The 25,427-nt window shown below is 40.8% G+C and overlaps 2 protein-coding genes across 3 annotated transcripts in view; one reads left to right on the top strand and one right to left on the bottom strand.

The window, feature by feature from the left end:
- The first annotated feature begins 1,774 nt into the window (after positions 1-1,774).
- On the top strand, positions 1,775-7,337 carry LOC103291669 (cytochrome c oxidase assembly protein COX11, mitochondrial). Its single transcript, XM_008147748.3, has 4 exons — positions 1,775-2,156; positions 5,368-5,523; positions 5,879-6,004; positions 6,398-7,337. Exons 1-4 carry the CDS (start codon positions 1,794-1,796, stop codon positions 6,578-6,580), a joined length of 828 nt encoding a protein of 275 aa, XP_008145970.2. The 5' UTR covers positions 1,775-1,793; the 3' UTR covers positions 6,581-7,337.
- Positions 7,338-7,339: 2 nt separating this feature from the next.
- The window catches only part of TOM1L1 (target of myb1 like 1 membrane trafficking protein), a 41,829-nt gene continuing 23,741 nt past the window's right edge, over positions 7,340-25,427 (bottom strand). Inside the window, exons 9-17 of one of the 2 annotated variants that reach the window (XM_054709176.1) lie at positions 21,821-21,954; positions 20,133-20,190; positions 19,639-19,756; positions 18,223-18,319; positions 13,412-13,463; positions 11,886-11,991; positions 11,380-11,461; positions 8,620-8,684; positions 7,340-8,021 (exon numbers count right to left, since the gene is read on the bottom strand). In XM_054709176.1, coding sequence (XP_054565151.1) covers positions 8,621-8,684; positions 11,380-11,461; positions 11,886-11,991; positions 13,412-13,463; positions 18,223-18,319; positions 19,639-19,756; positions 20,133-20,190; positions 21,821-21,954 — 711 coding nt within the window. In that variant the 3' untranslated portion in view covers positions 7,340-8,021; position 8,620. The remainder of the gene's footprint in view (positions 8,022-8,619; positions 8,685-11,379; positions 11,462-11,885; positions 11,992-13,411; positions 13,464-18,222; positions 18,320-19,638; positions 19,757-20,132; positions 20,191-21,820; positions 21,955-25,427) is intronic. The other variant, XM_028154796.2, reaches the window with a different exon arrangement.

Below are 25,427 nucleotides of genomic sequence, written 5' to 3'. Positions count from 1 at the left end.
CAGATCAGCTGTCTCCTACACACCCCCTACTGGGGATAAAGCCTGGGACCTGGGCATGTGCCCTTACTAGTATGGAACCTCGACCTCCTCCGGGTTCATAGGGTGATGCTCAACCATTGAGGCACACCGGCCTGGCACGATTATTCTTTACAAAACAAATATAAAAAGAGAATGTCAGCCAATTTTTCCAGGAATGCCTGCACAGAAGACAAGACAGCAACCTCCCCAATTTCAGCAACCACTAAGTTTATATGTATTTTTCCTGATTTTTACTGTTTTGGTAATATGAATCAAAAGAAGAAATATTAATACCACCTGGGAAGAACCCCAACCAAAGAAATCTGAAATATATTGTAAATGCCCCCACCCCCTTTTCTGTTTATTTTGTATGCTGGTGCTAAACTTCCAAGCGTCATGATTTTAAAAGAAATTGTATGCCCTTCTAATTTATTTCCAGGATGAGGGGAGGGTAACATGTTTGCTTTCTTATGTGGCTCTTTGAAAATGTGTAGCACAAAGTTCCTAAAAAATAAAATGTTTACCTTTGAAAGAAAAAAATAATAAAACTACACTATTATCTTATTCCGTTGTCTTCACTGTACAGATTGTTGTGTGAAATTCTCTTATTTATGTATCTGTTACTTGATCATCTCCTGAGTCATCAGAAGAAAAGACTCTCCATAACAGAAGTGATCTTGACTTTATGTTGTAGCCCTAGTAGGTTGAACAGGGTCTGGCCCACAGGAACAGTGAAATAAATAAATGAATTACTGAAAATCACTTCTCAGGCAGCTCTGGTCATTAGAAAGAAAGCCTAACATTTACTAAATTTTTTTTTTTACTATGTCTCAAGCGCTGTGCAAATCACTTTACATGCATCATCTCACTATGAGGATTCCCCATTTTACAAATAAGGTCACGAAAAGTCTTGGGTCAAATAACTGGCCCAAGGACACAGGCCAAAGTGCAGACCCCGGAATGAATCCAGACCTAACCTCTGAATCCGAGCTCTTTACCGCTACTTTACAGAGTTTCTAGAAAGATGCTTCCTTCCGGTACAGCAAAATCGGCTCTGCTGTCCAGTCTGTCCTGTGGGATAACGGAAGAAAGCGATCACATCCCCCACACATTTAATTCCCAAGATGAACATCCCCATTTCCTTCCGTCCTTCGCTAAATGCTCTTCGGTTCCTGGCCACTCTAAACAAACTTCAGATGGACAGCGTCCCTCCTGCTCCACCAGCGGTGATGTCGCTGGGGGTTAAGGGGCGTCAGGGCAGTGGACGCCGATTCCCTGGGGCTGAGAAAAATGCACGAGATTGTTCGAGGGGCCGCGGTTAGTTATCCCAGGAAGGCTTCCTAGGACAGGGGATCCCAGCGCCCAGGGCTGCGCGGTCAGGAGCCGGCGGGCGGCCAGAGTACCCCAGGTCAAAGGACCGCGGGACAGCGGCCGTGGGGGGCCACCAGGTCGAGACAAAGACTGATGCAGTTCAGGAAGACCGGGGACACCACCCCGAGTGATGACGGGTGCACGCGGAGGAATGTAGAACGTTTTCCTAAAAGTTAGATAAGTAGGAGCGAAACAGTTCTAAGTGGGAGGAACAGTTCTAAAGCAAAAACGCGAACTTACCCGTAACCTGGCCACCCGGCCTCCGTAGCTCGGCTCCAGGCGTAAGCCTCCCCAGCAGCCTGGTAGCCAAGGCAGCGGCGGGCTCAACTCTGGTATCGCGAGACAGAGCAGGCCTCGCGAGATCTCCCCTCGTGCGTGACCGGCGGGCGTCCTTTCCGGACGCTATGGGAGGGCTCTGGCGTCCGGGATGGAGGCGCGTCGCTTTCTGCGGCTGGGGCTGGCGTCCCCTTGGGCCCCCGACCGGCGTTGCGGAGAGGGTAGAGCAGTGTCTCAGGCCGGAGAGGAGTGGGGCGGGAGGTGCTGAGAGGGGGCTGAGGCTGCTCGGAACGTGGAGGCGCTCGAGCCTGGCCCGAGACCTGGCCGTGCAGCCGGCGCGGCGGCCGAAGAGCACGAACCCGCACGCGCGCGCGCAGGAGGAGGAATGGCGGCGGCGAAACAAAACCGTCCTCACGTACATGGCCGCGGCCGCCGTGGGCATGCTGGGGGCGTCCTATGCCGCCGTGCCTCTTTATCGGCTCTATTGCCAGGTAGGGCTGCCGCTGCCCAGTGGGCGGTGTCCTGTTGGGACGTCCCGAGATCATTGCCCGGAGAGGAAAAACGGGCTCAAAAAGGTGACTTGGCCAAGGTCACCAAGGAAGTTCGCGGCAAAGCTGCAAGTGGGACCCAGCCCCCTGTGGTGATCCTGCTGCCGAGTGAAATTCCTTGGTCTCCGAGCTCACCGGAAAGGTCCGCAGCCTGTACTCCCGAATCCAGAATCTGCTTTACCCTCCTGCTGCTTGCACACGTGCCCGCTTTAAAAAATGTAGCGTATATTGGTACATTAACTCAGTGAGCCACATGGATTATGTGAGCAGGTTCACCCTGGAAATGGGAGTCTGCGTGTTGCTTGTGCTTACACTGGGCGTAGCTTTTTATCTCTAAAAAGAGACATGAATTAGGCCTTTGAGGACCCCATCCCCGTTCATTTATGACTGTAACGTTCATATCCTGGGCTCCGTTTTCATCAGAATCTAGCTCGTTCTCTGTGTGGTCCTTGGGACCAGCAATATCAACATCACCTTGGGACTTGGGTGCAAATTGTGCCCAACCCCTGAACTACTCAATCAGGAATCTGGAGTGGTCAGTATTTTAATAAGTCCTCTAGCTGATTTTGATGCAAACAAATGTTTGAGAACCACCGGCCAAGGCAAACTTCACCTAATTCATGTATAGTCTCCATAGTTTTTTAATGTAATAATTTGCTGCTCTGGCTGGGGTGGGCATTGGAGTAACCAGGGAGCTTTTTAAAAAACTGACAGCCAGATCAATCACATCCCAAACCAGTTAAATCAGAATGTCTTGGAGTGGGGGTCAGGCATTAGCAATATTTTTAAAGATGCCTCAGAATCTTTGATTCCACTGTTCATACCTAATTTCCCCTGAGTTTACAGAGATTAATTTACCTTTTTTTGTGTGTGATGACCGAAACAGAAGTCAAAGGGACTTTTCAGTCTCCTGATATCAGCATTTATGTGGGAAAGTGCAATCGCTTGATTTGTGGAGGATGAGTGTGGAATGTGAATTAGTTTCCATCAGAGGCCAGCCTAGAGCTAGCCTGAATCCCAAAACTATCAGTTGGTTCAGTCAGCGGGACTGAACACAAAACAGCAAGTATGGACCTCCACAAACCAAGTTGATTTTATTCGTTAGGGCATATTTAGCAATGTCTGAGGACGTTTTGGTTGCCACAGCCTGGCAGGGGGGTGCTACTAGTATCTGGTGGGTAGAGGTTAGGGATGCTGCTAAACATCTATACTCATGAAAGGGTAATATACTAATTAGACCAGGAGACCTTCCAGACATCCTTCCGGACAAGGCCAGTGGCGGGGCTGAGGCAGAGGGGATAAGAGGCTATCAGGCCAGGAGGGGAGGGCAGTTGGGGGTGATCTGGCTGGCAGGGGGGCGGGGGCAGTTGGGGGTAGTGAGGGGGGCGGGGGGGGCAGTTGGGGACGATCAGGCCAGCAGGCAGGTGAGTAGTTAGGAGCCAGTGGTCCTGGATTGCGAGAGGGATGTCTGACTGCCGGTTTAGGCCTGATCCCAAGGGGTCCCAGATTGAAGAGGGTGCAGGCCAGGCTGAGGGACAAACCCCCCCCCCCATGCACGAATTTCATGCACCGGGCCACTAGTCTAATAATAAACAGGACAGAAACCCCCACCTCACCACCAAAAAAAAAAAAAAAAAAAAGAATTATCCAACCCCAAATGTCATTAGTGCCAAGGTTGAAAAATCCTGCCCTAAACTGAAGTGAATGGCAATATTTTGTGCACATGTGTGCAAGCACAGGGCAGAAAAGTAAAAGCAGTTGTAATTTATGATCCTAAATTTAAATCACAGTTGGATGTTAAATAGTGACATTTCCTAAAGAGTATCTCTTTTACTTTTGGACTCAGAACTTTAGAGGCAAAAATAAGGGCTTATATAAACTACTTAATACAGTGACCTCATTTTATGAGCCTTCAACATGTGCCCAAAGAAAGTAAGATTTATTGAGTTCTTGGATTCAGTTAGTGGCAGAACTAGACTAGAGATCAGGACATATTTTCTTCTCAGTGCCCTTTTCTATTCAATTTCTGTAATCATCAGACATAAATTTAAAGACTCTATATTCGAAGACTGCCACTCAGAAAGAGTGCCTTAAGGAATCTATATTCAAGTGATTTCGAATTCTTAAGGAAAAGGAGTTATATGTTAAAACATAAGCATTATAGCCTTCTTGGGCAGAAGAATATACTTATATATTACACAAAGATAAAGGCTTGCCCTCTGATGCATCTTTCAGGGTTATAATGTAATTTGCATGGCAGTCAAATAAAGCTAGCTGACTTGTGTAATAAGCGGGAGTTAGTCATATTATATTTTGCTGGTAGTCTTTCCCTAGCCTCAAATTTGGTATTTTTTTCCTAGTATAGTAACAGATTAATTACCCGGAGACCAGAATTCTGGCAAACTCAAGCATCAGAAGAATGATGAGCCTGGAAGTAAGAATATTTTTTTAAGCATCTCTGATGATAAAGGAAATAATGGCAAGAAAGATAGGGAAGAAGTGTCATTCACAGATTATTCCGATGTCTTATGATTAGTTCATTAAGTGGTCAAAGGGATCAAGTTTTCTAACTGATGGATATCTGGAAAAGCTATACTACACCAAAAATACAGAAAAAAGTTACAAAAACATTTACCAACATGGGAAAATACTTACGGTGCTTGAGAAAAGCAGACTACAGAAGAGAAGCTAAAATGAATCTGCTGTAAAAGTTATAATATGAAAAAGGACCAGACAGGAAAGTTGAATTATTTAAATAGTTTTACTAAAATGACAGGATTGTGGGTAAATTTTCTTTCTATTAATAATAGTTGATATGAAATACTAGGAATAATGGAAAGTATTCTTATTGAAAAGCTAAATATTCTGAGCTGTATTATCAGTGAAGAGTCTGCTGTCTTCCAAATGACTCATTTATGACCATGCCACATAACCGAGTGATTACTGAGAAAATACGACTTAAATAAATTTAGGCCTTGGACACCCCCAAAGTGGTTAAATCATTTGACACATTCATAGGAAATGGTCAGTGATAGTACATAAACTTGGCTCCTATTGTGTTATTAAAGTTAAATGGTTTTTAAAATTATGATTTTATCCAATAAATAGATCCTCAGCACCTAAAAGTAATACATAGTATTCTTTCTTTTTCTAGACTACTGGACTTGGAGGATCAGTAGCAGCGGGTCATTCATCAGACCAGATTGAAAACATGGTGCCTGTTAAGGATCGCATCATTAAAGTCACCTTTAATGCAGATGTGCACGCAAGTCTCCAGTGGAACTTTAGACCTCAGCAAACAGAAATATATGTAAGTGATCAAAGAAATACCTGTAAGTATTCAAAGATTACTTTTTTTCAGTGTAAAAATTCAGTGAAACTTAAAACTGTTTCACAGTTTTGGAAACACTCATCTAAATTTAATTTCAAAATGTTGACAGACTCCATAACTAAGTATGCATATTAGAGCATTGGTTCTTCACTGATATATATAAGTAAAATTAGGAAATCAGGTGTTCGTGGGTAGTATTCACTATTTTGCTGGCTCTTAGTTTAGATTAGGTATTATGGTCTGATGGATAGGAAAAATAATGTGACTGATTTAGTAGGGAAAGAAGGAGCTATGTGAGACTTATTGATAATGTATATGTTTTTTTAAAAAACAGGTAGTACCTGGAGAGACTGCACTGGCTTTTTATAAAGCTAAGAATCCTACTGACAAACCAATAATCGGAATTTCTACGTACAATGTTGTACCATTTGAAGCTGGACAGTATTTCAATAAAATACAGGTACAACTAAATGCAAACTATAGAATATGATAAAAGTACAAAAAAACTGTTTAGCACTAAATTTACTACAGTGCTTTAGTAGGTACTGATTTCTGAAAACTAATTTCTTCTAAACTTCAAACTGTGTGTTTTTTTTTCATTGTTTATAACAGCTATGTAGAGGTGTAGAGCCAAACTAAATGGAAATCTGCTTTTAAGTTTAGAAGAATTTGTTGATTCTCGATCCTTAAAGCAGAACTCAATCTAAGATGAAAAGATGTTGTTACCCTATCACAGAATTTAAAGATTATGTTTAACAGTATGCTTATTAAAGCCAATAAATGCACCATTAGTTTTTACTCTAGATAATAGAACAGAAATATTAACAAACTAATACCTTTTTATAACTTCTAGTGCTTCTGTTTTGAAGAACAAAGGCTTAATCCACAAGAAGAAGTAGATATGCCAGTGTTTTTCTACATTGATCCTGAATTTGCTGAAGATCCAAGAATGGTGAATGTTGATCTCATCACTCTTTCTTATACTTTTTTTGAAGCAAAGGAGGGCCACCAGTTGCCAGTTCCAGGCTATAATTGAAGTCAGTATCTTAAGTCCTGCTTCAAACTTGTGATTTTTGAAAAATCATGTATCTTGTCTTCTCAGAAGAGAAACATTCTACAATAATGTATTCTATTCTGTTTTATGCTTTCTATTTTAAATATTATGTACTGCTGTTCTTCCCCCCAACTAATTTACACTACTTAAAATTGAGAGAACAGATTCAACTTTTTATCATAAGGAATCCACATGCCTATTTAGAATGTATGACTGTTCAAAACCATACTTTGCTAAGTAGTAATAAAAGAAACTGCTTTGTTTCTTAAATATGTAGGCATGGTCCCCTTCCAAATTATTAGCACAACATACCTATAGTAGTACTTTTTTTTTTTATGCCCAGTATTGTCTCAGGTTCTAGGTCAGAACTTCTGACTATATTTCTAAAACACTTGGTTACTACTTTTTTTTTCATTGTGTACAGTCACTATTTGAAAAGCTCCAAATGGAAGGAGAATCACTAAGCCCTAACAGTTTGCCCAAATATTACATTCTGATTTCAGATGGGACTGTTTTTCCTTTAAGATCTAGGGCGATTTACATTCAGAGTACTGAATAATTACTTTGAAGTTTTGGTATCATGAAATTGAAATGAATTGCAAGTGTCTACTAGCTTCTAGTGATAGCTCCAAGTCCCTGAATGTTAAATGTAAGTGTGGGAAATGTGAAGATTACTGACACCATAAGTTCTGCAATGAACAAACTGTAAAAAAGATGTATTAAAGTGTTTTAATAGTAATTTATTTGTCATTGTAATTTATGATATAAATGAATGTATAATTTATTCTGAATATTTTCCAGTAGTCTTTGTTTCAAAAAAAATTTTTAATTGCATTAAAAAGAAAAAGAGAACATTTAGTATTATAAAGAATTGTATTTAAAGGCAACTTGATGTAGCATCCTGTACCTGAAATAGGAACTACAATATTAAGGTTTTTACAATTCACAATTCTAAACAAGAATATTATTTATAAAAAAGTGCACATATTTGGCTTTAGTTAAATGAAGGCACTCACTATTCTCCTGAATACTATATTTAGTTTCTCACATTTTGTGCTTACATCTATTCAGAATTATTTTGTAATAAACTAATACCCATCTACTCTCATCACAGCCATGTGATGATTTCTAAATGTAGGAAAGCCTGAGAAACATAAGGTGCTCCAATTCACCTGATTGGCCTCAGTGCATGAATTTCGTCTTCTGTTGGAGTTTTAAGAGAATATATGTTAAAAGCAAGTTTTTTTTAGATAAAGCTTGAACTGTTACTCTTCTATTTAAATTTCACTGTTGGCAAGGAGAAATGTTCCACCCTGGTTTTGAAGTGTTGGTAGGTCTTGTCTTCTGGGCCTCACAGCTGGACAGTCTACCTCTTGGAGTTGTTACCCCTAATGCAGCCAGTGAGCTGGTCCTTCATTTTCACCTAGAATAAACAGAAAATAGTCAACCATCCCCATTCTTTCCTTCTCTTTTCCCATTCCTTGATAACTAGAGGGCCACATACTAGCAGAGGAAAGGGGGAATGTACTATTTCCATTGGGGATGTGTGTAAGGGGAATAAATAAGGTCAATAGGTTATTAGTGGCCATGCATTCATTAATAAATAAGTGGGATGACTAGTCCAGCAAATAAAAATAATCCAGACCTATCTGGATTAACAATGAATGGTTTCTACCTGTCCCAATTAATAGGTGTCAATTGCACATATAAGACAGATGTCTGATTCTAGTGCTAAAATGTTTTTATTAATCATCTGTTTTTGTTAGCATTAATACACATGAATTTCTGCATTCCCAAGATTTATTATTTTTAGTTAACCAGGTCACAGTGTATTTCATTGGTGAACAAATAGTTCATTCGATTGAGTGATTTGAAGGAACTTGTATATTAATATTTCACTCATTGAAGTGTTAGAGACTCAGATGGCCCTTACAAAATGTAAATACTAACTAGAGAAAGTGATAACTACACTGAGATCCTGTAGAATGTGGAATGAAGGGTGTGTAAGTTGAAGTTTTTACCTTAACAGTCACTATGATTTTGAGTGCCTTTGCGGTGATGAACATCAATTTCTTCATAAATAGCTCTGAAACAAACAAGCCATTGTGGCAAAAGGGTTACATATCACTTTCAAAGCACTATTTTGACTTTTAACCTGAACTAAATCTCTGGTTCCATTAGCCATTTAGGCTGTTTAAGTGAATAAAAACAAAAATATCTGCCCTGAATCTTACGTTGTAGCTTTCTTAGATCCTAATGGTGCAGTTCTTCTGCATCTTTTTTTTTTTTTTTTTGTTAAATATATTTTATTGATTTTTTACAGAGAGGAAGGGAGAGGGAGAGAGAGTTAGAAACATTGATGAGAGAGAAACATCAATCAGCTGCTTCCTGCACACCCTCTACTGGGGATGTGCCCACAACCAAGGTACATGCCCTTGACTGGAATCGAACCTGGGACCCTTGAGTCCGCAGGCCGACGCTCTATCCACTGAGCCAAACCGGTTAGGGCTTCTTCTGCATCTTAATGATATGTGTATTGTATAGTCAATTCACTTTAATTGCGACTTAATGAAAAATATGGCTAAAATTTGGACAGTTTGCTTTCGCTTTAAAAAAAAGAAAAATGGTTCAGCTTTTCCCGGTTTTAAAACATTTTATAAAATATATTAACTTTAGCTTATATAATCTATGTTAATACAGTCTAAACTCCTGAGCCACCTTTAGCTTAAATATCATCTTTGTACTTTATATATAATGTATATGATATATAATAATTTTTCTATGACAGCCTTCATTCAACTATATATGTCTTAATATGTATGTGGCTAGAAAATATATCTATAAACATGACATTCATATACATGGCTGAAGAAAAATCTAAAAATCACTGAAGTCTTGGTCATCAATATCACAAAGCCCTAGCATGGTCCAGATATTTTTAAAAGTTTCCCTACTAAATGTTGTCTTCATTTTCCACAAAACTATTTCAGCCTCCTTCACTCTCAAGTCTCTTATCTCCCTCCTCACTCTGAGTCAGAAACCCCACTTCTTAATAAATCAAATGCCTTGATATGGATACTTCCTCATCTTCCCATCACTGAATCTTCAAGTCTGTTTTCATCTGCATCATCATTTATTTCTGGGATCCTTTCGAGCCCTGGCTTCTCAAGCACTTACTCCTTTAGTTACCCCCTTCCCCAACCGAATCTTGAACCTCTCCCTGCCTACTGGATCCTACCCCTCAGCATTCATAGATGCTCCAGCATCAACAATACAGTCCCTAATCCCTTGTCTACTTGGTAATCACCTCAGTAACCCTCTAGCTTCCAAACCATTTCCCAGCATCCCTTCGTGTTTAAGTTTCTGGTGTCTGCACTTACTGTCGCTACTCCATCTCTTATTAATGCACAGAAATTTGGCTTTTGTCCCCGTCCATCTACCAAAATGGCTTTTACCAAAATCACCAATGAGCCTGCCCAATGTGGCTCGGTGGTTGAGAACTGACCCATGAACCAGGAGATCACAGTGTGATTGCCGGTCAGGGCACATGGTGTTTCAGGCTTGATCCCCAGTAGGGGGTGTGCAGGAGGCAGCTGATCGATGATTCTCTCATTATTGATGTTTCTATCTCTATCTCCCTCTCCCTCTGAAATTAATAAAAACTTTTTTTTAAAATCACCAATGATTTCCAGTTATTTAATCCATTATCTGATTGTCAGTCCTCATCTTACTTGTCCTCTGACTGATGTTCATCTGATAATAGGTTCCCTGTTGCTCTCTGCTCTTAGCTTTGGCTTTTCTGTGTCCTTGAATGTACCAAACCTCTCTCCTTGGGGTCCTTGTACCAGGTGTTCCCTCAAAGGCCTCCACGTGCCAGGCAGGTCAAATGAGTGGATGCAGGGGGCCAGGCCAAGGGGCCTGGTGGACTACAGAGCCTGCCTAACCTTAAGGAGACAGCCACTCCATAGCCCCAACCTATTGCTAGCATGTGAAAATGCAGGTCTGGCATCTAAATCCATAGGTCCAGATATTTTTTTGAAATATCCCAGTATTTAACTGTTGGCTATTAATTTTTAAATGCATATTTTATATTCTGCACAGCTGTAGGCAAAGATACAGCGTGCAGGCTGCCAGTTCCTGAACAATGATTTCTATAAACATACTTTGGCCATTTTTAACAATTTGGGGGCTAACCTTCAGTCAATCAAAATATATTAAAGCTCTAATGAGCCTACCATCCCAGAAATATTTTTATACACTTGACCTATAGGATATCAAAATATAATGGTGCCTTAAGGATTTCAAGTTAAGTAATTTTTACTAATGCTTTATTAATCCATTTTAAGCACACTGTTGTCAAACGTAGTGAAGACTAACACCAAGTTCTCATATGAGTTTTGGGGCGGATTAGGAGTCAAAGCACAGCTAAAATATCCCATCAGTGTGGTGTTACTATGTCATTAATCAGTGACTAGTGTCCTCAATCAGGAGAAAACCCGGCTTTCTGCCAAGCCATCCACGAGGAATCCATTAATGCACATGATGGTTCCGGTTACTTCTTAATGTGCAACCCGAGCGTTTTTATTTTTCAGTCACAAGGCCGAGAACGGTAAGACCATTAAGAGCAACAGCTCCCATAAAGCCTCATAAGTCATTTTTAATAAGGTCATCAATTTGTGCCAAGATCTAAGCAAAGTTAAATATATAAGCAAGCCCTGTTAGCACTGCTACCAAAGGGAACCAAGACAAAAAATAAATTAATCATTCTGTAAATGACTTACTCTGTCGTGACAGCAGGAGCTAAGGGATCAAACTCCATTACCTCGTAGTAATTGGGTAGCTGGAGATCATTCTTCGTCATCGCTTTAGGCAAAAAAAAAAAAGGCAGTAAACACACATTGTGCTTTTCAAGGGAATACGCACAATTAGTATTCTTATGATTTAGACGTCAAACATAAGATCCTAACAAAGACTGACAACCGGAAACAAATACACTGCTGTTCTAATACTACTCCCGTGGCAACAAATCTATACAACAAAAGGATTTCAAACTTCAGCTAACGGTTCATTTACCTCAGTGCTCAAAATACAATATTCAGCACAACCCAAGCACTTTTTATAATGTCCTAATGTCAGAATGGTATTTACCCTGAATTTACTTCATGGAACTTAAAAATGCAAACAAACTCCTCTCATTTTTCCTCTGTTATTTTCGATTATCAATACATCTCTTGCAGACTCATATTCAGTTTTCCCTTGTTAGTGCAAATGATAGAGTCCCGAGTACCTGGGTGGTTGCCGGGCAAGGCTGGCAGTGTCTGGTTTGACGGTGTGGCTGGAACGGTGTGTAGACTCACCGGCTGTAGTAATACTGAATTTTGATATTCCGGAAGCTGGAGAAAACAGTGCATAAACATTCTACAGTAAGTTTCCCTTTTTTCAAATTAGATTCCGAGGCTTCCAAGGGGCACTATTCTAAGAACCGTATGCTCTTAACTGGACAAAAATTAGTAATTCTGAACTATTACTTTAGTTTTTTAATAACCACTTACAAAATTTACTGCGTTTCTGTCTGTCTTCATGCCATTACACCTCATTTCCCATGTAAAATTCTGAAGAAACATGTTGCTTTAAAAAAATAAAAGCAGGAATATACAGGGTGGGGCAAAAGTAGGTTTACAGTTGTTGGTATGGAAAATAATACAATAATAAATAATAACACAAGAATAAAAACTGTTTCACTTACAACTGTAAACCTACTTTTGCCACACCCTGTTTACCTCAATCCAGATTTAGTGGTTTTACTAAATATAAAATCTCAGCCACAAACAGGAACAAAAATATCTTGACCCTATAGAAAGGCATAAAGTGACATGTGGAATCTAAATAAGCGACAAACAAAACAGAAACAAACACAAAGATACAGAGAACTTTTTTGATAGTTGCCAGATGGTAGGGGGGCCTGGGGAGATGGGTGAAAAAGCAAAAGGGATTAAGAAGTACAAGTTGCCAGTTATAAAAACAGTCATGGGGATGTGAAGTACAGCATAGGGCCTATGGTCAATAATCCTATATAATAAAGAGGTAATATGCAAATTGACCCTCACGCCCTCATACAAGATGGCTGCCCCCATGTGGTCAAAGATGGCTGCCACAAGATGGCCAGAAGGGAAGGGCAGTTGGGGGTTACTGGGCCAGCAGGGGAGGGCAGTTGGGGGTGATCAGGCAGGCAGGGGAAGGCAGTTGGGGGCAATCGGGCTGGCAGGGGAGCAGTTAGGCGTCGATCAGGCTGGCAGGGGAGTGTTTAAGGGGTGATCAGGCTGGCAGGCAGGAGAGCTGTTGGAAGCCAGCAGTCCCAGATTGTGAGAGGGATGTGGGATCGGGCCTAAACCGGCAGTTGGACATCTCCCAAGGTGTCCCAGATTGGAGAGAGTGCAGGCTGGGCTGAGGGACACTCCCCCCCCACCCCCAGTGCATGAATTTCGTGCACTGGGCCTCTAGTATTGTAATAATTATGTATGGTGTCAGATGGGTACTGGACTTATCAGAGTGATCACCTTGTAAGTTAAATAAATGTCTAATCACTATGCTGTACACCTGAAACTAATATAATATTGTAAGTCAACTGTAACTTTAAAAAAAGAAAAAAAAAGATTACAAAGACAAAAAGGAAAAGTCCTAACAAGGCCTACATCAATACATTATAAATTCAAAGAGACACTGAGAAAAACATTAGAATTAAGGAGCAGCAGTTCCCTTTTGGCCATGGTAATCTGACTACGTGCACTGCCAGGAAAGGGCTTCATTACTTACACTCTCGTATGTATGACTTGAGTCGGGGTTTTGGCTGGTCCTTTGGGCAAACCTAGGATAGTGTGATAACACAGCATGATTACCCTACAGTGAGAACACAAATGCAAAAAGTAAGATGACTTTCCTGGTCTAAAAATGAAACGTAAAATGTACCTTCAGATTGTACAAAAGTATTCACTTTACAAAACAATTCCAACTACTTTCAGTGCCCACCAGGTCATGATGCCCAAATAGCAAAGAGAGTAAAGACAGCACTGTCCCTTGGCAGTGGGAGCCCCAAGACGCTGGTGTACGCACAGTACACTGTGACAACAGAGCCTTCAGTCGTCCCCCCAGAGTAGCTCCCCACCATCACTTCCTGAAGGTCGAGAGGTGATGCAGAGTAGAGGTTAGGAAGGAATAGGGGAGGGCGCTGGCTCTGGGTAAGGTGGAGTGAACACACTTGGCCTTGTCTCTCCCACGAAATGCAGCTAGAAAACCTGGACAGAACGAATGCATGGGGCAAACATTTGAGGACTGAAAAGTAAATGGCTAAAGGCTGACTTGGAAAGAAGACAAGGATTTGAGTATCACTGGCGAACTTACATTTTTTTCTCCTCTGGTGTTCCCTGGCCTGAATGCAATGTAGCCTACAACCCAGCAGGGGGCAGTGAGGACAGACAAGAGCTCTAAAAGAAGCCCTCTAATTCTCGCTAAGGAGGAGTGTGCTCAGAGTTGGAAATCCCCCCAATTCTCCCCCACTCCACCCCCACCCCCCACTCGTCTCTCTGTTCTCACACCCCTAACCCTAGGCAATCCCAAGGTGGCTGCCGTGACATCATGGGTAACAGGGACCTGTAGGGGTTTAAAACCCTGAGTGAGGGGACCCTTCCTCTCCAACAGGTACAACTGTGATCCCAATAGGATGCGGGGGGAACCTCCTTGTTTCTTTGTTTCCTCTCTGTCCTGCCATTTGGTCCCAGACACAATAACACTGAAGAAAGTGCATGGCATAGTAAACCTCCCGTTTCTGACTGGAGAACCAAAAAGGGAGTCCTGGGAAGACCAAGTATCAGAGGCAACACAAAGAGGGACACATTCGGGAAAACAAGCTCCAAGTTGTTTGTGAATTCCTGGGCTCTCCCTCTGATCTGTAACTCTGTGGATCTGTTCCCAGTCAGGATGCCAAAGGTAATGAGAACTGGACACAGCCTGCCGTCCAGACCTCAGACTGACCACTGAGCGAGGCACAGGTGAGGCAGTGCAAAGCTTAGCCGCACGGGAACCGCAGCACGCAGAGGGCAGGTTAAAACTGTGGCATGGAAACTAACAAGGCTGTCTGCCTACTGATATCAAAGTATCAACATTCTCAATAGGATTTAAATAAGAGCAAGTATCTCATAACATTAAAAAAAAGTCCAATATACAACCCAAACTTACTAGGCATTTGAAGAACTGGAAACATTTCAAGTGGCAAGAGAAAAGTCAAATAGACAGACGCTGATATCACAAGGACCCAGATGCTGAAATGATCTGAGCTTTTAAAGCAGCTCTTACTACAAATGCTTCAACAAGCAACTGCACCCTTGAAAAAAAAAAAAAAATGGAAACATAGAAACCTCAGCAAAGAAACACAAGATGTGAGGAGCCGAATGGTAATTTTAGAATTGAAAACTACAGTAACTGAAATTTAACAATAACTACGGAATGAGCTTAACAACATATAGGGATGACAGAGGAAATAATCAGTGAACTTGAACATAGATCTATAGAAATTGTCCAATCTAAAAAGACAGGGAGAAAAGCAATGAACAGACCCTAGGGATCTATGGGACAATGACAACAGATCTAAGATGGGGGTTAACAAGAGCCCCAGAAGGACAGCAGAAAATGCGTAGTGTTGAAAAGATAATTGAAGTATTTCAAATAATAAAGGCTGAAGGCTTCACAATTTTGTTGATAGACATAAACTCACAGAGTCAAGAAGTTCAGTAGAGTCAGTTTCATGGCTCCCCAAAAACATATGTCCTTGTCCTAATTCCTGGAACCTAAAAATGTTTCCTTAATTGGAAAAAGGGTCTTTGCAGATATATTTAAGTTAAAGATTTTGAGATGACAACACCACCCTGTGTTATTCAAATGGGCCCTGAATCCAATGACAGGTGAGCTTGAAAGAGACAAGCAGTGGGACTTTTAGAGAAAACGGCAATGTGAAGGTGGAGGCAGAAAATGGAGTGATGTAGCGACATGCCAAAGAATGCAGCCCCGAGGGGTGTGTGGTCCTGCTGGATCTTAGACTTTTAGCCTCCAGAGCTATGAGAAAATAAGTTCCTGTGGTTTTAAACCACCGAATTTGTGGTCATTTTTTTTTTTATGGTAGCCACAGGAAACTAATACACTCAGCAAATCCAAAACAGCATAAACTAAAATCCATGCCCAGACACATCATAATCAAACTGTTCAAAGTTAGAAAAAAAAATTATTGAATGCATAGTCAGAGAAAACACAGTGTCTATAGGGGACAACAATTTGAATGAATGTAGGTTTCTCATTAGAAACCATTTAGGCCATAAGACAGTAGAACAATGTTTAAAAACTGCTGGGGGAAAAAATGAACTGCTAACCCAGAATTCTATATCCAGTGAAAATATCCTTCAGGAACAAATATGCCATAAAGACATACTCAAGTGAAATAACACTAAAATTCTTGCTTCTGATAAACCTGCTCTAAAGGAATGGCTAAAGGAAATTCTACAGAGAGAAGGGAAATTATCCTGGGCGAAAATAAAGGAGCAACAGAAATGGTAAATATTGCGTAAATATAATAGACTATTTGTCTCTTTTTTAGTTCTTTGAGATATATAGGATGTCCCCCCCAAAATGTACACACACTAACATCTGATAGTTCATTTGATGTTCCTTTCTTTTCAGATTTTACCCATTGGAGTTAATAATGATTCAAAGTGTGTATACATTTTTTGGGACACCCTGTATTTGTGGGTTGCAAGCAAAATTCTGATATTGTCTAGTGTTAGTTTTTACCTCCAATGTATATGTATGTAATATCTATGATAACTATAATTTAAATGGGGGATCTATATGGTGATAAGGCTTCCACATTTCACTTCAAATGATCAAATACTGGTTCTAAGTAGACTTAAAAGTTATGTATATTGCAATCCCTAGAGTAATCAGTTCCTGCCCCCATATAGAAACTATACGAAGATACAATAGGTAAAATGGAATGCTGAAAGAAATATTCAAATAATTCAAAGTCTGCAGGAAACAGGGGGGGGGGGAGGAGGAACACAGAGAAAACATTACACAATCATAGATCTTATTCCAAACATATAATTACATTGAATGGAAATGGTCTAACCGTACCAATTAAAGACAGGAATTACGAGAATACATAAAAATGCATGACACAACTATCTACTATCTACAATAAACTCACTTCAAATATTTTGATACAGTTAAAAGTACAAAGATGGAACAAGATATACGATGCAAGCAAACACCAATTGAGAGAAAGCTAGAGTGGCCGTATTAATATCAAAGTAGATGTCAGGGCAAAGAAAATTACAAGGGACAAAGGGAGACATTACATAATAATAGGGTCAATCCACCAAGAAAATATAACAATCCTAAATGCATATGCACTTAATAACAGAGCTTCAAAATACATGAAGCAAACACCAATTTTACACAATCTTTTCAAGAACTACGACACAAGGGAGTTATTTTGGTGATGGTTACATGAATCTATATGTATGTTAAAGTTCCTAGAACTGTACATTAAAAAGGGATGGGTGTCAATTTTATCATAAGGAAATTTTAAAAAATTAAAGAGCAGAAAGAAAAAAAGAGAGCAGGCACTCAAATCAGACCCCTTTGAGTTTGAATCCCATGTATGCACTAGTTGGGTAACCTTATTTCCTTCATTTGTAAAATGAGAATGATGGGGTACCTACCTCAGGCCTTTTGGGAGCACTTCCAAGAAATTGATAGGCATTTCTTATTCTTCTTAGCCTATTGCCTGATGCTAAGTGGGCTATAAATACGACCTATGACTTTATCCCTTCATCACTGTTTTGATCCTTTCTGTTATGAATAATTTCAGCACTCATTTGTTCTGTGATGAACACATTATACTGCAAACACAGGGAAAAATCCCAAGACCGTAAGACATTAGGATGGTTTATTTTGCCTCTACTGCTGAACCAGAATTTCTGGTGGCCAGAGCCACCCAAGTGATCTTCATGCATAAGAAGACCCATGAGATCACAGAGAAAAATAAGCAGCTATTAGCTAGAACTGCTACTTAATAGCTATATGAACTGGGACAAGTTCTATTCCCTAAGTTTCAGCCTTTCCTCCCATAAAATGAGAATAATGGTAACAGCATTGACCCAAGAACTTTTGCAAGGATTAAATGAAATGAACAAAAAGAGCGATTCTGAACCTCATTTCCCTTCTCCTTCCTCTGTCATTCTATTTCCTCTACTTCCTGTTACTACGTTAAAATGAACAGATACAGAGACAATTCATTGAAGGCTTATTACTTACCAAGTACTATAATAGGAGGTACATACAGCATCTCACAGAATCTTTGTAAGATCCTAGCAAGTATTCTTAGAAGAAATGGAAGGCTTATGCTGGGTAAGTATCTTATCCAAAGTCACAGAGCTAGTAGGAAGCAGCATGCTGAGATCCTGACTCAGGTCTGTCTGATTCCCAAGTCTCTGGTTTTCCTACTGTGTCATGCTTTCTGGAGTATGAGGAGTCAGAACGAGGTGGTGTTGGTTCTGGAGTAAGACGGACATACTTACATGGCTGTGTCCGTGTTTTCCAAGGCTAGCAGATCCATTTGTGGGCGAGGACTGGGCTGCAAGCTGTTCATTATCACAGGAGTTGGAGAGCTGAAACCTAGGACACAAAATGGACTTGTTGTTTGGCTTGAAAACATTTTGTTGGTAACTTGTTCTGTTGGCTTTTCCATGGGGGGCAAGAGGGGGGGGCGGGAAGAGGAGAGAGAGATTTCTGTCACCATAAAAGTATGGAATTTCCTCAAACAGAAATTAAAGAACCTCGTTTAGGGTAACTGGGAAGAGAGAAATCCCCTGCCACAAAGAGAGTTTGTTGAGAAGGTAACAAATGTTATTGTGCTGGGTTTTCTAAAATCCCAAGTTGATCAGGAAGGAAGGAGATTTTGCATGTCTTGTTCTGCCAACTTCCAAAGTAAAAATCTACTGTATATACAGAGCTCTACCCTGACCTCCCCAAATTCTTAACTTCCCATCTTAAGTGAGACACCCCAAAGAGAATAACTATCCCCCCCTTGCCCCCGGAAAATGCCTGATAAAAACATAAGAAAACTCTTTAATGAAATAAGACTCCACACATCCCACTGGTCTACCAAGCAAGCAGTCAACATTTCAGAAATGAAGGCAGTTACAGGAAAACCACAAATTCAGTGATAACAAATATTTTGACTCTGGAAAAACCTCCTAATATAGAAAAACAAACTGATTTCAGTTTGGCAAACACTTCTGGACATTAGCATTTTGCATAATCCTTATTTTGTAATTTACCCAGATTTTTTTTATTGAATAGTAGGACATAAACAAATACGATAGATAAGATAGGTAACCCCAAGCCAACATTTCATTTTATAAACATTATTCCTTTACCTTCACAGAAACCCATTAACATAACCACTGTTCTGACTTGATAAGGTAGGAAAGTCTCAGAGGTTAGGTGACTAAGAGTGGCAGAACTGGGATTTCAACTTGGACTCTCCTCTGACTCAAAAGTCTATTTCCTCCTATATATTTTGCCACTATGTGGATAAGGTCTCACAATTCCTGAATTTCTCTACATCAAATACTCCCTTATCTGATGCTGTAGTATGGCAGAGAAACCCAAAGGCAATAGTGTGTGGGTTCAGAGTAGACTTAAGTACCGGCCATGGAATTGAACAACCTCTACAAAGCAGGCCATGGGAATTCCAGGAGATTCTAAGCCAGTGGGATGAGTTTCAAGGACCGCCTCCCCTAGTCACATGACTTTCCTCTGCTGAGTATGACCCAACAACCATTGGCCAAGAAGTAATTACATCTCCTGATATAGTCCTGCTATTCAAACTGATGCCAGTCCTTCTCTGGTTGCATTTCATCATGAAACCCAGGAGATCTGTTTCACCTTAAGCTCTTCTGCTGGCCTAAAAGACCTGCATGCTTGCTTACTTAGGTCGGAAAGCTGAGCATTCATGGCGTTGACCTCTTCCAGAGTAGCCCTATGATTCGGAGTGCTAGGACTTAGGTCAAGAAGATCACAGGATGGGGCAGAAGGTTCAGTGGCAGTCTGAAAATAAAGCAAACACAAATCTAATTTGGAAAAACCCTGGCAGGTCATTTATCACTTAGGCTTTCTCCCCGGAAGCTTTCCTTTGGAGAAAAGAAGATCCTATTTGGATCCATTCCATAGACAACAATGAGTACCAATCACATCTCACCCTCTACATGGGTTCCTGCTTAATTAGAGTGTCTTTTAATGACCTCTCATTAATAACTTGATGACATCAAGTTATTGAGGCAAGTACTGTATATCACCAAAACCACCTCAATCATTAAGGAATGAGTCTCCTTTTCTAAGACTTATTTTAACATAAGCCTTGCTCCATACTATACAGTTTGTAAACTGTTCAATTGTGTATTTTATAACATTTCTATTCACTTACATTGGTGTCTTCCCTCTGATTATTTTGCTCCAAAATCCTTTGTTGGTTTCGAGTAAACCTGTTTGAATTAGCAACATGGAAATATTGAAGAGAAAATGGACATGAAAATGCTACAATACTTAATAGATTATTAATATGCAAATATTTAGGAACAAAGACAACGAGCTTCATCACCACTCAATTCCCAGTAAAGTACTTTAAATCACTTTTTTTTCAGTTTAGTATAGAGGTAATGAATGATGCCCTTTGAGAAAATAGCAAGAATATGAAAAGTATTAAAAATAATAAAATTCCATCCCCTAGAAAAAGTCCCTAATCATTTCTATCACCTAGAAACTGTCCTTAACATTACGATGTCTTTCCTCCCAGTATATTTTTCTGAAGGCTAATCTATTTCAAACTTAATTGAAATTATTCTTTACATTTTTCTGTATCCTAATTCAATACTTTGCAAGCATTTTTCTAGTTACTCAGAAGTTCAATTTTTAGTGGCTGCATATTTTACCTTATGAACGTACCAAATATTTAACTTTTCTTATTATTCCCAAATACTTAAGGTGTTTCCAATTTTGCCATTATAATTTTCCATTGAAGATTTAAATACATTTATCATATTTTCACTATCTTCATTTTTATAAGACATTTGATACCTACTAACAATATTGAGCTTTCATAACGTTTTAAAACTTTATACTGCTCATACACTGGGGGTAAAGGAGGAATAGTTAAATAAATAAACAAAGTAATGGCTTTGAAAAAATAGTAAAAGTTGAAGGTAGAAACACAAGATTCAAGTACCAGCATTATTATCAAGTAACCATATGACCTGACCATGGATATGATTTCCTGATCCTATTTCAACCACTTCATCAGAAAGTTTTTCTCAGGGGCAAGATGTCAGTAGATAATACAGGTGGATGAATGTGGAAATGCTTTGCAAGCTAAGAGTGGCTTTAGAAACATGGAATTAATACTATGACACAGCAACTCTATGAACCCAAACACTTTAAAGTTGAAAAGCTTCCAGTTCATTGGACCATGCACTTGGTTTTAAGGATTTTTCCCTTTCTGAAACACATGTGATTTTCCTCCCATCGACTTCTGCCATTGGCTTCTTGTAGGCTAGTTAGTGATGTGCTGTGTATGAAAACACCCTTTACAGGTCCAGTCGTGAGCAACAAAGTTCCATTTCCTTATTTGCATGACTATTTTTATATGTTCACATAAAAAATTTCCTCATTGGCTGCCCTGGTTTTTCATAGACTATTATGCTCCACATAAAATATTCTCCCCTCTTCCCTTCCCATATTCTTCTCCATCTCAAACTCAAGGTCAACTTCACATTCCCTGAGACTTTGTTTATAGCACTCATCTATTCAGGAGCCTAGGAGGTGCTCAGTGCAGACAGCATTAGGTGAATCAAGTCCAGGTCCCACTCACAGGTTAGAGGTTTATGCAGCCCAGATGCCCAGCAGTGCTCCCAGCACTGCTCATTCTCGCAGGCCACATCACAGGCTCCCTGAAGGCCAGGACCAAGATCCCTATCTTGGGAGGAAGGCGGCCTTGCTCTGAACCTGTTCTTGATCTTCCTGGGTGTTCACCTTGTAGGCCCTCTAATAAGAACGCTGAGTAACTGGTGGTGAAACCAGACTTGGAGGAGGGTTGAAGAGACTGCACCGTCTGCTCACCTCTCATAGCCAAGGATGGCATTATTCAGATCCTCATTCACTTGGATGAGCTCAATAGTTACGTCTTCATTCTCCACCACCACGAGCAGGTCCATGATTCGCTCCTGCATCTCTCGACCCGTCTTGTAAAGTTTCTGTCAAAGAGAGGAGAGAGCTTTCTTCTTCCATGCTTAGGAATGTTCTGGAAAGACAATTGATTCACCAATCTGTATACACCTGTGACCACCTCCCTCCCCCTTGAGTCACCGACGGGAGATTACCAAATATTTAATTATGGATAGCTCATCCTTCCTATGAGAACACAGTGAGTTATACTAATTTCCAGCTCTGATTCAAGAGCTGACATTTAAATAAAAGGAGGAAGATGAGGGAGGTAGGGGAGAATAAGAGGGGGATAAATGGTGATGGATGAAAACTCGACTTGGGGTGATGAACACACAATACAGTGCAGATGATGTGTTGTACAGTTGTGCACTTGAAACCTGTATAATTTTGTTAGCCAGAGTCACCCCAATAAATTCAATAAAAAGGAAAGAAATAAAATAAAATGAGATGTGCATGAGGAATTCTGTAGCCACAAAGTACAACATACAACAGAAAATAAGTCATTCTTAGAGATAGTGACAGAAAGTAAGTAGTTCAACATTTACAGCAACGTGATTTTCCCATTATGTTTTACTTAAATAACTACAGCATCACATTCCAAGATAAATGAAACCAGAATTTTAAAAGGAGTCCTGGATAATATCTTTATTCGAATGACCTAGAATCCCAGCAGTGAGCCTCCGAAGCACCTACATCTGGGGCTGAGGGTCTGAGAATCTACTTTTTTTTTTTTTTAAAGAAGCATCAGAAGTGTTTCTTATACACATTGATATTTGCAAACTACTGCCTTACAACTGACCTCCTCCTAGCCAAACCTCCAAGTAAGCCCGAGTAGTGTAATGCTGACAGTAATATTCCTTCAAATCTACCTTGGCGGGAATTTGCCCATGTAATAGTCTACTAACATCACACAAAAACACAGGGATGTTTCCCCTTTCAAAATGAAAGCGGCAGGACTTGCTAAGTCATCGCACTGTTACATTATCTGATATTTTTTTCCCCTCAAGAAAGACCCGCTGAAAAACTGACGCTTCACGGAACCATTTAGAGTCTCAAACAATCTATTACAAGGCTCTGACAGGAAATCTCTAAATAAATAAATCAAACCATTACCAGCTGCCATTAAGACTCTGAGGGAAAAGCCGCTACTCTCCACAAAATCATAACAAAAATATGTGCAAGATAAAGGGAAGTGAAAAGCGGTGGTGAAAAGCGAGATAGACAGATCGGTGCCAGATTCTGGGTTTTACACCTGCGACGTGCAGCGAGAAAACGGTCCTATTTGCTAAATAAAGGCTTGGCCACTCTCAGCTGTGCTAACCAACCTTTTTCTTACAGGGCCAGGTATTACAATATTCTCTGCCCTGTGGGCCCTTCGTTCTCTGTCAGAAGGACCCCACTCTGCATTATACCCTGAAAGCACCCATAGACTCAATGTAAAACAAGCAAGCTGAGTTGGGCTCACTTATGGCCACTGGTATGAGCGAGCAGAGTCTTTAGACTCAGTAGACCAAAAGCCTCTCATATACACAGACCTGACATGGAATTTAGTTACATTTTAGTTTCAGGTTTTTGTTTTTAAATCTATAAGACAAAGATAACCAACTATCTCATAGGGTTGTTGTAAGAATAGGAAATAATTGGAACCCCTCCCCCTCCCCCCCCCCAGTGTCTGGCATACAGTGGGGAGTCAAGAAATGCATGATGGTTGCATAAGGAGGGATCACTAGAAGCTTAACTAGATAACTAGTACCCTCCTGTAATCTTCACACCACTACCGGGACCCAATATTATGCAAAGGCAAGAACTCAGAACAGCATTTAACACAATCCCCTGATGAATGAGGACTGTTCCTTTGTTCTTGTGTTTGGGAGTGCACAGAAATCATTCTCCTCGCTCCCTGGCAGCCTTGCTAGAGCAATGTCAAGATCAAGGGACTCCAGTGGCTGTTAGAGGCCTGTGATTAAAAAAAAAAAAAAAAGTAGTAATTAATCTGAAATGAATTTGCAACCAACATCAATAGCCCCCATCACGTGAAGATCCTCCCTCTGCCCTCTGGACACAGACAGAAAGCAAACATGAAAGGAACACCACATCTCTCAGCAGGTTTGCAAAGCAGAGTTCGCCAAACCCCTTCAAAAGCCAGCCCACTCTGATCTTTGCCATTGATGTCTGTCTCCGAGGAGGGCCAAGCCACCTGGAAACGGTGTAGATCAAGCGCCATGGACCAAAAGGACAGGTCAGACGCTCCCCACAGCAGGCACCTGCAGGGCTGTGCGTGTGGGAAGCCAGGGGGCGTGAGCCAAAACACACAGAGTAACAGCTGCGGCTGCATATGTCCAGCATGGAGCCCCTGGAATTGCCCCCTTTTACACCATATCAAGGCGAAGGCAGGCTTCTAAGTTAAAGTGAACTGAACAATCAATTCAAAAGTCTTTGGAGCAAAACAAGGAGCTCATTGATGGCTTCCTCTCTGCCATCCAGAGGGCTCCTACTCCCCAGGAGTTAAGGAAGGAGTTCCCTCTGCACTCTCAACTCTGACTCGAATTGTCCCACGTGCACCAACCTGATAAGAACGCTGAGTAACTGGAGGTGAAACAAACTCAGTTAGATCAACTCCATTAGATCAACTCAATACAAAGGGAAAGAAAGGTGTCGAAATATCTCCCCTGAAAAAGTTAATACAGGAAGAAGCGTTACTTGAAAGCCGTCTCTAGATATAATATCTGCATGGCGAGCCTCCTATTATCAGCCCATACCACATTTCCTCTCTCCAGGGCACCGCACCCAGGCTGCAAGAGACCCAAAGAACATCTCTATCTGCTCAAAGTAAAAACTAATCCCCACCCTAAAACCGAACATCTCTCAACCCAACTTGCTCCTGCAGTCTCTTTTGCCTTATACAAGCCCAGCTGAGTGAATGACAAATTAATTGTCAAGATAATCCTCAAGAAGATCAGCTCATTAGGACCTTTCCGACTCTGTCCCAACTATAAAAATTGTCAACATTTGGCTTACAGAAAAGTTTGTTTTCATTAACTCCTTAGCCCACTCCACCTCAGGTCTTCACCTGTCTATTGTCTGTTTCCATGTGTGCTCCCACAGGGGAAGCGCAGCTCAGCTAGAAGCTGGGCTCACAGCTGGCGAGCGCAGCGGCGGTGGTGGGAGCCTTTCCCTCCTCCCCAGCAGCACTAAGGATGGCCTAAGCCATCAGTCAGACATCCCCCAAGGGCTCCTGGACTGAGAGAGGGCACAGGCCAGGCTGAGGGATTTCATGCACCAGGCCTCTAGTATGCTTATAAATTATTTGGTTATTCTCTTCCTGCCCCTTCCACTCTTAATACCTTACTGGTTTCTGAGTGGTAAAGACAGTAAGAGTGATCAGGGGAGGATGACTTTTTTTTTAATTTTCCTTTCAGGATTTTTTCTCAACTGCTTACAAATTACTCTTACAGAGTCAAATTTTACATTCACATGATTTGAAACATCTCTAATAAGCTAG

The sequence above is a fragment of the Eptesicus fuscus genome, chromosome 20, assembly GCF_027574615.1.
Source record: "Eptesicus fuscus isolate TK198812 chromosome 20, DD_ASM_mEF_20220401, whole genome shotgun sequence".
Lineage (NCBI taxonomy): Eukaryota > Metazoa > Chordata > Mammalia > Chiroptera > Vespertilionidae > Eptesicus > Eptesicus fuscus.
The sequence above is the reverse complement of the archived record's forward strand: the minus strand, read 5'-3'. Positions and strand labels throughout refer to the sequence as shown.